This window comes from Centruroides sculpturatus, unplaced genomic scaffold, assembly GCF_000671375.1.
Source record: "Centruroides sculpturatus isolate CEXI.00-Female unplaced genomic scaffold, Cexi_2.0 scaffold1197, whole genome shotgun sequence".
Classification (NCBI taxonomy): Eukaryota; Metazoa; Arthropoda; class Arachnida; order Scorpiones; family Buthidae; genus Centruroides; species Centruroides sculpturatus.
Window position 1 is genome coordinate 116293 of NW_019385486.1, and position 16268 is coordinate 132560.

A 16268-nucleotide genomic window follows, 5' to 3' on the forward strand; every position below is an offset into this window, starting at 1 on the left:
GTATTTACTTTTAATATTACCGATATGTCATCGAAAAGAAAACGTGTTGTATTATCATTAAAAGACAAATTAAAGTATTTGTTTCGATTATCCGGATTTTTCCTTATCCGGACTACCTTCATCCCCAATTAGTCCGGATAATCGAGGTTCTACTGTATTTATAAAATAGCAGTGTACAGGGCTCTGATTCGAAGAACTTTTACCCATTCCTCTAACATCAAGGACGTATTACAAGAAATACAATGCATAAAACACATTGCCATAGCCCACAGTTACAGCAGTAAGTTAATAGAAAGGCTAGCTTGCAAAATACAAGGCAACCTAGAAACAGAAACCATAAATTTCAGATCTATAGAACAGCAAAGAAAATTCATAGTAGTTGATTTTTACTCTAGAATGAGCCAAACCTATAAAATCATAGCCAAGAAGGTCAAAGCAGATTTATCTTACAAACATAACCCTTCAATATATAAACTTCTTGCCAATACAAAAGATAAATGCAGTGAAGCCAGAAAACCTGGAATATACTCGGTACTGCTGGATGACAACAGATATAATAGGAGCAAAAAGTTAACATACAGAGGCTCAACCAACAGATCATTAGCAAAAAGGATAGTGGAGCATAACTATGATATGCAAAATAAGTTTAGTACCACTCTAGTCCAATATGCAAGTGAGCCAGGTATAACAGCTAAATGGGAAGAAGCTAAGATTATAATACTCAATAACAGCAAGCTAAGAACAATAGAAACACTGGAAATCTTTGCAAAATCTCTCAAAGAAAATTGCATTAACAGCAGAGTTGCAGACTCACTATCTAAGGCCTGGCAATCACTCATTAATAACCCTGTAAAGGAAGTGGGCTAACCCATCTATCTCACGTGATATATGACATTGCAATCCTACGAATTTATAAATATTTTAATCCTATCGGCAATAGTCATTCTCTGAAATTCGTTATCCATTTACATATTTATTAATTAATTGTTTTAATAATTTTGTAAAACATTCACGTCATAGGAACAAAAACAAATTAACATATAACTCTAATTTGTTATCCATTTACATTTATTAATTAATTGTGGTTAAAATTTTTTCTATTTCCATGTATATTTAATGATTGTAATTTAAAAGAAATTTGTTAAAAGAAAAAACTTTTTGTAAAAACCATGTCATCATAACGAAAACAAATTTTTGAATATCTGACGTTCCAAATATTGTTGAACCTGAGGACGACCATTAAATATAGCCGAAAATGTTAGTTCGATTAAAGAAAATTGCTAGAAAAAAGTGTTGAAGGTTTTATATTACTTATTAACTTAATAATGTTAATAATTATTTATTTGATTTTCATGAAACTTCAAATTACTAAAACATTTATCTGTGAATGTCTCTTTCAAAATCTCAGTCCTCTCATGACAGAAACATTGAATATTTTTGTTACAGAACATTGGAAGTAAACAGTTTTGTTGTGATCCTTGTGGGAGAGCGTATTCAGAACAATGGCAATTAAATCAACATTTAGCAAAACATGTGAAGGTAAGTTGTAAATAATATGCATTAAAACAGATATCAGTTTAAAATAATCAGAAATATTTTTTGATTGATTTTTTTATATATTAATTATGAAAGCATTTAAAGAATAAAGAGTTGATGTATTAGATTGCATTTTATATTTTAAGATAAATTTGTTCCAAATATTTTTCATTATTTAATTGTTTTTAGTGTGATTTTGATGGTTGTTTCTTTCAAGCTCATTCAAAGTTGGTAGAATTACATAAAAAATTGGTAAGAATGTTTTAAGGGTTAAATTACAATTTTTATTTCATAAATTTCAATTTTACTATTTTTTTATTGTAGCAACATTATACTGGACTTGCACATTATTTTATGAAATTAGATACTCCTGAAGATATTAAAAGATGGAGGGAAACAAGAAGAAAGTATGTTTTGAATATTTAATGAAATTCATTTTATATTAAATTCTTGTTTTATGAATAATTAATTTTAATGAATTTCCTGAATTGAAACATTTGAAAAAATAATTACAGTAATACCTCGACTTATGCAAACCCAGAGTTACGCGATTTTCAAATCTCGTCGATTTTTCTTTTGTTTGAGCGTCACGCAACTCTTGATTATTCACTCCCCCCACACTATTGTTCAATTTACACGTTTGGATGTGTCGCGCGGAATCGACACATAGCTACAATTTATTTCGTGTTATTTATTTCTGTATTTGTTATATCTATGGAGACTTGAGAGACTCTATGTGGTGATTTCTTGTAACTGTGAACGAATCAAAAGAAGAGATAAGATTAACGATTTAACATTAACATTAACATTTAACAAAAGATTAACATTTATTAACTTGCATACATCCGACTTGGATTTTACACAAATTGCGAAATTATACTCCGACTTACGCGAATTCAACTTATGTGGTTATCTCTCGATCCCACCTATCGCGTAAGTTCGGGGTATTACTGTATTCCATTTTTGTGAGTATATAAATACAGTAGAGCATCGATTATCCGAATCAATTGAGGACTGGGGTTGTTCAAAAAATTGATTTTTTAGATAACTGATTATGTACGATAAAGTATATTAACCTATTCCATGTTGAAATTTGTTCAAATCCTGGCACATTCTTAAGTACCCTCTCATGGTCGTGCCAGTGCTGCCAGCTAAAACATTGAACCAACAAAAATAATATTGGATTAGCCCAAGACAGCCAAAGATTACAGCACTACAGCACTAGTGGAAATTTAAATTTGCCGACTGGAAAGCTTTCGGTTAATTGACATTTTTGGTTGATCGGATAATCGATGCTCTACTGTAAATTTTAACCCTTTGGGGAACATGCCTTTCAGGATCTCACAAGAGGGCGCATCGCGGCAATTACACCGCATATGTAATATTACTTGATTTAAGTCAATAATTAATTATCGTTTTGAAAATATGATTCAGATATACCAGAAAACTATTTTTATGGCATTTTAATAAACAAATTGGTTATAAAATATTTAGATAATAAAAAGAAGTCACTCTACTTCCATGTGATGTTCAGCTTCACACATGGCACATATAATAACTATATTACATGTTATGCTTTTTGCAAACATGTCTTTCACATTTTTGACAAATCGATTTTGTTTTATTGTTTTTGTGTTTACCACAAATAAAACAAATTCCTGGTTTTGCTACTTCTTTGGGCGGCTTTTCGTTTTCTTTATATTTATCTAAAAATGCGCGAATGTCTTTAGGAAGTGTCAGCATCATCGATCTTTCTTTCAAATGTTCTTCCATTAGACTTAGGGCAAGATTTTTTATAAAATGTCGTCTTCTCTGATTGTTATCGGGATTATTAAATTTAAATATAATATTAGAATTTATTCCAGCAATGTCGAGATGACGATAAAAGAGAGCTAGTGGCCATCTTCTTGTAATTCGGGATGTAGTGTAGGATGAACACATCTGATCTACAGTGTCTACACCACCTTTAGTAGCATTGTAGTCCAAATTTATCACAGCTTTGTTAGTTTCCTGATCAACTTCAGGAGTGTCATGCATGGTTGAAAGAAAGATTACAGCTTTATTTTTCTTTGGAACTATTGAAGCAATACAATAATCATACTGAAAACCAAATAGACATGAATTTATTTGTCTGGTTTTGTTTGGAAGAAATTCTGGAGGTATCTCTTGTTTGTTTTTCTTCATTGTTCCTAAAAAGGTAAGCCCTTTGTTCAATAAATCTACAGCCAAAGGATAACTACTGTAGTAATTATCTGTAGTAACATTTCTTTTTGTTTTTTCTATTGGCACGACTAATCTCTTTACTATATCATCAGCCTTGTTTGATCTCTCATAGGGCCCTTGCATCTGCTTTCCACAATAAATTTCAAAATTAAGAGTATAAAAGGTTTTAGCATCACATAGAGCATATATTTTTATGCCGTATTTCGCAGGCTTATTTGGTATGTATTGTACAAATCCGCAGCGTCCTCTAAAAGGATGAAGCATCTCGTCAATTGTAACAAACTCACTTACATTAAAACTGCCTATACAATTGTTGACAAACTCTTGGTGAAAGTCTCGAATTGGTGCAAGCTTATCAGTTATTTTTCGTTCATCTCTGGTTTCTATGTTGTCAAATCTAAGTGCACGAAGCAAAAACCGAAAACGTTTATAACTGAAAAGGCCCCGTAAAAGCATCATTCCTGTACCATCAGAAGACCACAGCTCACAGCAATTAGTGTGACTTCCTTTTTTTATACCGATCAAATACAATGTTCCAAAGAGGGCTTTTATTTCTGTTTTGGTTGTATCTCTGCAGTCTCTATCTCTTGCATACTTGACGTCAGCCCTTTTTTTCTGGATATATCTGTTAGTATTTGTTACGATTCCTTTAATCATTTGATCAGTAATAAGCAAGTAAAATGCATCTATTTCTTTATTTGTACTTTTAGCGGTAGGTTTTGGTCCTGGCAATATTTTTATAATATTTTTTGCTTTCGTCTTACCCAAATATAAAGATTTACTGATCCACAAAGTTTCCTTATCTTTTCCTATATAAAATCTATAATTGTCTTTTTCTGTCTGCCCAAGTTCACAATTTTCTTCTATGACAAAGTTGTCTATTTCATTCCCCGATTGTTCAGAATCACTATCATGGAAATTTACTTCTATAATTTCCTCTTCTGTCTCACTTTCACTGTAATAGTCAACTTCTGACTCTTCACTTTCGTCGATTAATTCTCTCAATGCTTGTTCTAAAGCTCCTTCCACCTCTTCCTGGTTCAAAGGTTTATGAGACCTAAAAACATCAAGAAAATACAGATTTCACGAAAAAGCTGATTGGAACACTTATAGACTAATATAAATTTAAAACTTCGTAGAAACTTACGACATTGTTAATTTAATATATTTATTAAATAAACTTGCAAATATTGACCTACTTTATTAAAGAGATTGAAAAAAAATATATATAAAAGTAAACTAATATTTTACTTACATGACAGGGCGCGTAGCGGCAGTTACAATTCAAATTAGGTACGACTTGATTCAAAGTCCAGTAACAGCTAAACGGTTAGCATAATTGACTCGATTTCACAGACAAGTTGTAACTTGTAATATGAAGAGAGAATACTTATGACGTATTTCCACAATAATTAAGTACAACGTCAAACAAATAACTTTATTATTATTTTGCGGCAATTTGCCGCGGGCGCGCCCACCGAAGGGTTAATAAGCATAATTGGTGTTGAAACTTGTTGGTGTTAAGTACATTTCACAAATTATTTTCACATTACTGATACCCAAATTCTAAAATAACACATTTAATTAAGCATGCTTGTTACATTTGAGCTTCCTCAGAATTTATAGAAAGAATGAATTTGATTGCTTAGAACAGTTTTTTTACATTTCAAAACTAAAACGTATTAGATTTATACATAAATGTGTGCATACGCAATCCTATTTTTTTAATTATTATTATTATTATTATTATTATTGTTATTAATTTCAACCATTATAGGATTGAATTTGCATTAATGTATAAATCTAATATTTTTTCAATTTGAAATTTAAAAAACCCCGTTCTATGCAGTTGAATTTTATTGTGTTTTCTATGTACTCAGAGAAGCTTGAATATCTTATTTTGGAATTTGAGCATTGTCAGTAATGTGGAAATAACTTGTGAAAACATAAATAAATGTTATATAATGAAAATTATTCCAAGTTAATTAGCCTATTGGTAAAAAAGTATGGACTTATTAGTTGTAAATTTAAATTAAAAATTTTTGAAGAACTTAATAGATAATTGTGTAAAACTCAGTTTACACTGTCATACGGACCACTGAAACGAATGAAATGAACCCTAACTGAAGTACAGTATTATCTGCATTATTCTACCTGACACAAACTAAGTTAGGACATGATTGGTTAAAGAGTTTTTGAATACTAGTTGTGAAAAGTTGATAAGCTAAACTGACCAAAGTTTGTCAAAAGATGAGATATTTTTAACTTCTAACAAACTAGTCGAACAATTACTGAAAGAGAACAAACTAGCAGTTTGTATCTTTATAGTGACTCGTATGCCAATGTGAACCTAGCTTAAGATTTGAATACAGTATGAAAATATTATAGGAAATTATGCTAATATTAACTTGGATGGAACTATTTATAATTAAAGATTGATTAATTTGTCAATGTGAGACACCAATATACAGTAGAGCATCGTTTATCCGAATCAATTGGGGACTGGGGTTGTTCGGATAACTTATTTTTCGGATAACCGATTATGTACGAAAAATATATTAACCTATCCCATGTTGAAATTTTTCTCTGTTGTGTGTCTCTTCACGTTGAATTTTCGTCGATGTTAAGCTTAACGCAAACTTTTTAAAATAATAATAATGGCTATTGTATTGTTAAAAATTATTTCTTTATTTTGTACAAACAAAATAAATATATTGGAAAATATAAAAACAAAAAAATATACTTTAGAAGTTGATCCAGTATCAAAAATGTTTGATTCAGCATAACACACAGTCCTCAGAAAAACACCACACAAAAGTGCCAGTGCTGCCAGCTAAAACACACACACCAACAAAAAAAATATTGGAGTAGCCCAAGATATAGCCAAAGATTGCAGCGCCACAGCACTAGCGAAAATTTAAATTTGCTGACTGGAATTCTTTCAAATAACCGACGTTTCGGATAAATGACATTCTACTGTATTAAGGTTATATGATCAGATTCAATTTTATCTTTATATGGTTTGATCACAAAGGTATTGTCCAGCAAAGCTGAGAAGGAACAACACTTTAATTTGTACTGTACAGTACATGATAAATTATGGGAATCTGCATCATCTTCAAACTCAAATCTTTCACAGCAGTAGACTGATAACTTATATCATAGCTGTCTGGCAATATTTATAGAAGATTAAAAGAATATACATGATTCTATTTTCAAAATAATAAATAAAACTTTAAACAAACTTGTATTTGTTTAAACATTTTACAAAATTTTACTAATGAAATTTGTTTGTTTTTTATTGGAAATCAATTTGACTTTGATATAAAAATTTATTTTTAAAAATTGCCAGGATAAATTCACATTTAGAAAAAATATATTTCTTGCAAGACTATACATACAATTGAGTCCAATTGAGGTACTGTACTTATGGTGAACAATACCCTTAGCATGAAAGAAAACTGTCAGCATCACCTTGACATTGGATTGAAGTTGGCGAGCTTTTTTGGGTCTGGGGGACGTTTCACCCACCCACTGGTTGAGCATAGCGAATGTTTCAGTTGCAGATTTTTCAAGTTTAACACAAAATTTCACAGCAAGTTGTTGCTCCATCAGGTCATTAATTCTGAAATCTGAGAAATGAAAAAATCGCACTTCACTAAAAACCGCATAGCTAATCAACAAATAAAGATATCTGTAATTGGGAAACAGCTTTATCACCAGACGATCTGTACAAACCTAGCGACACCAAGCTGATTCCCCTGGAACCAACTGGAGCCACGAAATTCAAACAGTCTGCGTATTTTTTGAACAGACCTCGTATAACAGAGGGAAATGATCCCCCTCTAGATTTTTACATTTTTGGACTTGGGACCTTGAAATGTCAATAAATGCAAATAAATAAATAAAAATAATAATTTAGGAGTTTTTCTTAAGTATGGATGTTGGTGGATGGCATGATTTAGTTTACTCACTTTGAAGCTTAATAACCCGTGCCTTTTGTCAAAAATTTTTGAAATTTTCCAGGGAGGTTTGAGTATTAGTTGCATTGATGCTATTAAATTTTGGTGATTAAAAGATAGAGGGGAGGTCACCTGTCATATCTTCAGTGTGGTTGGATTTAACAAAGATTTTACTCATTATTTGCAATTTTTTATAAAATTCATCTCTACCCTCAAAATTAAGCTTTATGCCATTTTATAATAATTAATAATATAAAAAATTTTTAAAATAAAAACTCATAACAGATGGCACCACACACAATCTTAAGGTTTGTCCAGGAATGTTATAAAACTCGTTGCTGGAGTTTTTTCAAATGTACATCAGAAAATTAATACTGATAATCTTTGATTTTAAACTAAAATTTGAAATTTATAATTGTGATTGTATATTATTATATGCTACTTGTTTGTTTTGAATTTTTAATATTTGTATTTGTTTTTTTGATAATTAAGAAGTTATAAAATTTTTAATAGAAATTTTCCAACTGTTGAAAAAATAAAAAAACATGAAGCAGAACAAGCTGAGAAACTTGCAAGAGGAGAAATATTAGAGACTAAATCATTTGGGTAAGTTTATTAATCCAAAATTAAAATATAGAATATACTGTAAAATAATTATAAATGATGAATAGGTAATAATTATAAATCGGAGAATAACTATAAGTGATTATTCTTTCATATTTAACAAGTGAGATATATTTTCTGTATCTACACATTAATCATACAATTAAATTGAAAATATTTACATTATAATTATAACATTCAAATGTTTAAATGGAATGTTAAAATTGTAATTAATCAAATGTTATGATTAATTTCTCTTCTATTCTGTATTATACAGACTATTATTATATGAATCTGTTTTACTATATTCAGTTTCCTATGAGTTTTTGCCATTGGAATAAAAGAAATCAAACTAATTTTTAAGATATTTTCCTCACATCTCATTTAGAAATAAACTTCTGAATAATTTAAATCTTAAAATTAAGTTAGTTGCAAGAAATTTTTCAGACTCTGGCACCCATATTTCCTTAATTATGTGTTTTTAATGAAATATGATGTCAGTTTTAGGTTCTGTTATAATAAAATAAAAATTCCATTTTATTTAACAAAAATTTCAGCCATTTTTTGTAAGCATATTGTTGCACTCAAGAATTGTTGCATTGGCATTTCTAATGGAAGAGAAATTACTCATACATTTTTACAAAAAATATCTGTTGCTGTACTTCAATTAGTTATTTAGTTTTGACATAATTCATTTATAATTTGTAAAAGATATATTCATAATATTACATATTGAATAGTATCTTTCTTATTGCTTCTCCCTATATTTTTGATTTAATGGAAAATAATTAATGAAAAATTGGTAACAAGTATAAAAATCAAGTCTCATTAATATATACAGCAATAAATAACTCGGTTTCAAACTACAATAATAAGTATTTTAAGCATATTTCAAAACTAGCAATGGGCAGCCATTTAGTAAAATCATTGCAACAGATGTAGAAAATTAAATATTACAGAAATATGGAAGCTTTATTCATTTATATATTAGATAGATATTCTCTTTTCCCATTGTAAAGATATAAACTATAATAAATTTATGTAGAAGTTTAATAAGAGTAAGTGACTCAATCAAACACAACCTTGAATAATAGCTAAAAGGTTATTCAACTGAAAAAACTAACATTTTCAATCATTTTTAATGCTTTTCATTAGGTTAATGTTTAAAGAATCAAACATTTACAGATATTAATGTACATAGAACATAAATAATCAAATGATAAACATGTTTAAATATAAAAATAAATTCTAATCAGTAAGAGTTATTTCTTTGGGTTGTAATATGAAGCAACTAAGATTGAATACTAGTTGATAATGACTTCTAACCAGTGGCGGCATTAGGGGGTGGCGAGCAGGGCAATCGCCCGGGGCCTCGCGCAACAACCAAGTAGAAAAAAGTTGATATTTAAAACTTTTATTTTATCCTTGGCTATTAGTTATAACAATAAAATAAATTTAATTTATAGTACAGTATATATTAATATTAATAAGTGCCTACTATTTCAATTCACATACTTTGCACAAAGGACAAGGGCCTTGCAAAGATCTGCCGCCCAGAGCCTCGCAATGGATAAGGCCGCCGCTGCTGAGGAAATACAAGTAATATCAGATTTATTAGTGCTTGATTGCTTGCTCTCTATTTTGGTTGTATGTTCTTTGGAATTAAACATAATATTGCTATCCAGAGCTTATCACACAGGGACACTTTTTTCAATGGAAAAAGTAGATTTTATTTTTTATCTTTTATTTTAAAAAGTGCATTTTGAGTCATATGCTCCTCTTTAGTCCTTATTTTGTATAATATGGTAAAACTATATAAGAAATTACAGAACACATTTAATAGTTATAAGTTTTTGATAGCAATTTTATGCTTAATTTCAAAGAACATACAATATCAGATTCAGTTTATTTTTACTGCGAGTTATCAGAATGAACTACAAAATCAGCTAATAATATATGAAAAGTTATCGGAAAATGGCAATTGTTATTTTTATTTAGTTGCAAAACAGACACTAATGTTGCAAATTTAAAAAAGGAAGTACTGAGAATATTAATGTAAAGTATACTNATAAATAAAATACAGAACCGGGAATGGTAATTTATGGTTTAGCCTAGTGACAAGTCGATTCAGAGACAAGTAAATTCGACTTATGTCGTCTCTCCTGGAACCAATTACCGACGTAAGGTGAGGTATATCTGTATACCATTAATACTTTTTCAGCAAATTATATTTGGTTAATTGTAATTTAGGGTTTTGATTTGGCATAGAAATTTCAATATAATAATTATTATTATTAAATCTTTCTTTAACAAATACCTTTTTTTTAAGTATATGGAATATTTATGAAATTTTCATTTTTCTAGACTTGTAAGATATGTATAAAATATATCTATATTTAATAAAAGATGGAATACAAATTCGAAATTCAAATTCAGTAGACTCTGCTTATTGTCATTGCTTTAGGAATTATCTAAACCACAGGTTCTCAAACTTATTTCGACCATAGCCCACTTTGAGATTTAAAAAAATCTAGTGCCCCCATACTTTTTAACTTACCTTTTTACATTACCATCTATTGCATATCTTAAAAACAGTTATTGCAAATATAATGTTTAAACATGCATTATTATATGGATGAGATAGATAGGGTGTGACCCATATCCTATTTCTGAGATCAAAGAGTGTTTCAATGAGAAGAAATAAAACTCATATTTAATCACTGAGCCTTCTACTACCCCCTGAAAGCCTCCAGTGCCCACAAGGGGGCATTATCACCCACTTTGAGAAAGGATGATCTAAACTGATAACACTGTAAAGTGAGACTACAATTAGAGGAAAATATCTAATTTTATTAACTCTAACTTTAAAAGGATTGTTAAAACAATTTAAAAGTGTAATTATGTCTGTAAAGACATGTAAAGACATAATTACACTTTTAAATTGTAAATTGATAAATAATTCTTTCGGTATTGTTTGTCTGCTACCAACTTCAACAACAGATAGTATAACGCCAGCAATTTAAACTATTGTATTGTGAACAAATAATGATTAAACTGATATATTTAAAGTACTGGTTAAGACTAGTAATGACAACCTAAAACAATTTCATATTATTAGCTGCATACAGTGGTGATATTTGAAATATTTAACAAAGGGTTCGCTAACAGAAAATTTTTCCTTAACAATTTTTTTTCGCTTAAATGGTTCATTAGCAACATTAGCGCAAAAACTGACCTTAAGATACCCATATAAATAAAAAAGATACGTTCGCAAAATTAAGTCAGTTAAAATTTAACATTGTTTATGCCAGAACTATATTTTTTTATATAAATAATAAAAAAAGTGTGTTCAAAATGATTTATTTTGTACATATTTTATTATGACATGTATTCTGTAGCCATCTTGTATTTTCTCGTGTGTGAGATTGTGGGATCTCTCTTATGACTGGATCTAGTTTCAAGAACTCTCGAGTCGATCGCAATTAAACATCATTTTAGTCAAGATTGAAACGGTTGAGGGAGGTTGCACCAAGGCAAACGGGGTATAAGTGTTGCACTTTTATGTATCCGTGAATGAATCAAGAAAAAATGGCGGGATTAATCAACGAGAAAGTTTTATTACTTACGTATATCCGACTTGGATTTTTTACACAAAAAGAACACAGGTGGCGCTCAACTTAAGCGCGGCCTACAAAAATATGATTAATCTTAACACTCCTCCTTAATCATATTACAGCGTAACTTTTCAAATATTACACGATTCAAAAACACCAGAGGACGCTCTACCTATTTTTACATTTTGTTGCGGAGGTAGTAGCCTCAAAAGGAAGGTCGTCTCCGTAATTTTGTGGAATTTTTTTAAAGGATTGCTGATGGTGAAAACGGCGAAAAGGAAGGGCTAAAAATGTCGTATTTATTTTTATGTATCAAAGGTTTTGTTAGTATGTCAGCGAGCTGATCGGCACTTTTAATATGTTGCAGTTCAATAGTCATGCCAATATGCTGCTGAATAAATTTTCTCTGTATCTCAATATGCTTTTTACCTTTGGTTATCTTTCCTTGGTGAGTGTTTTTAAGCATGTGAATTGCCGACTGATTGTCGACAAGCAACAAAGTAGGTTCTTCATTCTTTAATAACCTCAGTTCAATCCCTATTCTTCGCACCCAGCAGATATCATCGATAGATGAAACTGCTGCACGATACTNCTTATTGTTTACAATAGGTAATAATTATAAATCAGAGAATAACTATAAGTGATTATGCTTTCATATTTAACATGTGAGATATATTTTCTGTATCTACACATTAATCATACAATTAAATTGAAAATATTTACATTGTAATTATAACATTCAAATGTTTAAATGGAATGTTAAAATTGTAATTAATCAAATGTTATGATTCATTTCTCTTCTATTCTGTATTATACAGGCTATTATTACTTGAATCTGTTTTACTATATTCAGTTTCCTGAGTTTTTGCCATTGGAATAAAAGAAATCAAACTAATTTTTTAGATATTTTCCTCACATCTCATTTAGAAATAAACTTCTGAATAATTTAAATCTTAAAATTAAGTTAGTTGTAAGAAATTTTTCAGACTATGGCACTCATATTTCCTTAAATATGTGTTTTTAATGAAATATAATGTCAGTTTTATGTTCTGTTTTAATAAAATAAAAATTCCATATTATTTAACAAAAATTTCAGCCATTTTTTGTAAGCATATTGTTGCACTCAAGAATTGCTGCATTGGCATTTCTAATGGAAGAGAAATTACTCATATATTTTTACAAAAAATATCTGTTAGCTGTACTTCAATTAGTTATTTAGTTTTGACATAATTCATTTATAATTTGTAAAAGNCGTCTACGACCAATACTATTATCACACTTCTGTCGTTGTTGTAATAAACGCACGGGTCATCGTCGGTATTAACAAATCCTATGGTAAGAAAAAAGTCAGAGATTTCGTCGTTCCAATCTTTGGCAGCTTGCTTTAAACCGTACAGACTCTTTTCAAGCTTGCAAACCTTTTCTGTCCCATCAGTGAATCCTTCTGGCTGGTTCATATATATCTCTTCTTTGAGGTTGGTGTGTAGGTAAGCTGTCTTAACATCAAAAACTGTTACTTTCATTTTACTGGATGCTTCGTGACTGAGCACGAGTCTGATAGATGCGTGTCTGGCTACAGGACTGAAGGTATCTGAATAATCTATGCCTTGCCTTTGCTCGAATCCCCTTACAACAAGTCTAGCTTTCATCCTGCCGTCCTGTTTACGATGTAATACCCATCGGCATGTCAGATGTCTCGCATATTTTGGAGGTTCCACCAAGCTCCAAGTCTTCAATTTGATCAGGCTGTCGTACTTGTGCCGCATAGCCTTATACCATCCTTTGTCCTCCAAAGCCTCCTTAACTGAAATATCCTCGGTTTCTCCTATCATGGCATAGTTGTGAATAAGTCCCATCTCATAATTGTTGAATCTGGTTGGTGCTTTTAGTTTTCGGCGATTTCGTAAACTTCGTTGAATTTCCTCTGGCGGTTCTGGTCCTTCATCAGTTTCTTCTGGAGTGATGTGTCGTGAATGATTCTGTGAACATTTATGATCTGAATCCTCTACGGTTTCGTTTTCAATTTCGGACTCTTCTATCTTCTCTTCTGTTCCCTTTTCTTTCATGTAGGTCTCGACTTCGGCAGTGCTTCCTTTAGTTTCAGACTTTTCATTGAAAATCACATTGTCAGTGCAGACGACCTCCTTCTCATCTGGCAAGTAGACTCTATAACAGGGTGAATCGAGATCATATCCGACGAAGATTCCTTTCATAGACTTTCTCTCCATCTTTCTCCTTTTATGATCTTCAATCAATATATAACACTCGCAGCCGAAACTTTTCAATTTCGAGATGTTTACCATACGTCCAAACCAAAGTTCGGCAGGACTTTTATCATCTATAGAGCTCTTTCCTGTTTGATTAATGGTGAACACAGCGTAGTTAATAGCTTCAGCCCAAAGATTTTCGCTTAAGTTCCTGGCATGTAAAACAGATCGAGCTGACTCCACTATGGTGCGCATCTCCCTCTCTATTCGTCCATTTTGCTGCGGTGTATACGTGTTTGTCCTAGTATGTAAAACTCCAAGCTCCTCCAATAACTCCCTGGTAGTCGAATTTTTTATTTCTGTCCCGTTGTCAGACCTTAGGCTCTTCACTTTTCTTCCAAATTGGTTTTCAACTAGTTTCATGTATTTACCCAATGCTGCAGGGGCTTCATCCTTGGTTCGTAAAAAATAAACAGTTCTAAAATGAGAAAAGTCATCCTTGAATAGGAGAAAATATCTTGCCTTTCCCAGAGATAAGGTGTCCATTTCACCTAAGTCAACGTGTATAAGATCCAATACTTCCTTCGCTACCTTGTTATTTCTTGGGTGAGAGATATGATGTTGTTTGCCGTAGACACAGCCAATACAAATGTTGTTGTCCCAGTCATCAATATATCTTATATTGTTTCTGTCCAAAATACTCTTGCAGTACTTCACATTCTGATGTGCCAGCCTTTCGTGCCAGACTTTGATTGAGTTGGCTATCATGCACATTCCTGTGACCTCTCTGCGGAACATCATTTGATATAATTCTTCATGTCGTTGTGCTACTACTATTTGCTCCTTTCTATCGGCCGTTTCGATAATTGATGTGTTTGCATTGGCAGTCTGAATAAACCCTTTATCCAACATTTGGGTAACCGAAAATAGATTGAATGATATATTAGGAACATATAAAACATCTTTCAGGGTTGCTGGATACCATTCACTTCCATTAAAAGCCTCGAGTTCGACGTCACCTACTCCAATCCCATTGATTTCTGTGTTGTTCCCAAGTATCACCTTCGTATACTCCTCCAGTGCTTTGTAGTTTGTCAGCCATTCTTTCCTGAAGGTCATGTGCTGTGTGGCAGCACTATCTTGATACCAGATATCCTGTCGATCTCGTCTTGAGTTCCTGTCATTTATTTTCGTTGATGTCAATCCTACAGTGACAAGAGCTCGTCGTTGTCCTTTGATCTTATCTCCTTTGTTTGATTCGTCTGACTTCTCATTTATACACTCCCTTGCGAAATGGCCCTTTTGATTGCAATTGTTACAGTTATAAGTTTTCCTACAATACTCCAAATATTTCTGACACGGCTTATTCTTGCAATATTTCTTTGTGTGTCCCTTTTGTCCGCATTTGAAACATTCGACTCTTGAACTTTTCTGCTGACTTTTGTCCTTGTTACCTTGCATTTTCTGCTTTGAAATGAGAGCATTCTGTGCAACTGATTCCTTCTTGTCATCTTCCTTCAATCTGTCTTCTTCCAGTTGAAGTCGTTCAATTAAGGTGTCAATGTTCTTGTCCGTTGAATTAGCATTATCCCATGATGTCCTGAAGTGGTATAGTTTCGGTGGCAGTATTCCGAGCATTCTTGTCATAATCCAGCTTTCCTTAATTGTTTCTCCTTCAGCTTTTAAGTCTTCTGCATATTGTTGAACTAATAAACAATTCTCCACTACAGATTTGCTTGAATCATACTTATAATTAAAAAAATTTCTCTGTAACCCTTCAATTGTGAGATCAGACCTTTTACCGTACAAGGTTTCTAATTTGTGTATCATACTATTGCAATTTTCTTTGCGATATTACTGCTCACATTTAAACCTATACAAGCTTGAACGTCTAAATCCTTCTTAATCCACGCTGCGACATCTGCCGCATTATTCACATCTTCAGGTTTAAGAATAATTCCGTTTGCGATGTCATATAAATCCTTCGATCTCAATGTAAGATTTAGTTTAAACTTCCATGAAATATAATTAATATTTCCCTGCAAATCTTCTGACAAAGTTTCCATTTGAGATTTTACGATATCCATATTGACAGACTAAATAATTTACTGACTTAATTAGTT

General features: G+C 31.5%; 1 protein-coding gene across 2 annotated transcripts in view; it reads left to right on the forward strand.

The window, feature by feature from the left end:
• The window catches only part of LOC111639430 (nuclear fragile X mental retardation-interacting protein 1-like), a 31200-nt gene that overhangs the window by 6049 nt on the left and 8883 nt on the right, over positions 1-16268 (forward strand). For both annotated transcript variants that reach the window (XM_023385319.1, XM_023385320.1), the window contains exons 2-5: positions 1447-1539; positions 1726-1788; positions 1861-1943; positions 8235-8327. In XM_023385319.1, the coding sequence (XP_023241087.1) occupies positions 1447-1539; positions 1726-1788; positions 1861-1943; positions 8235-8327 (332 nt within the window). The remainder of the gene's footprint in view (positions 1-1446; positions 1540-1725; positions 1789-1860; positions 1944-8234; positions 8328-16268) is intronic.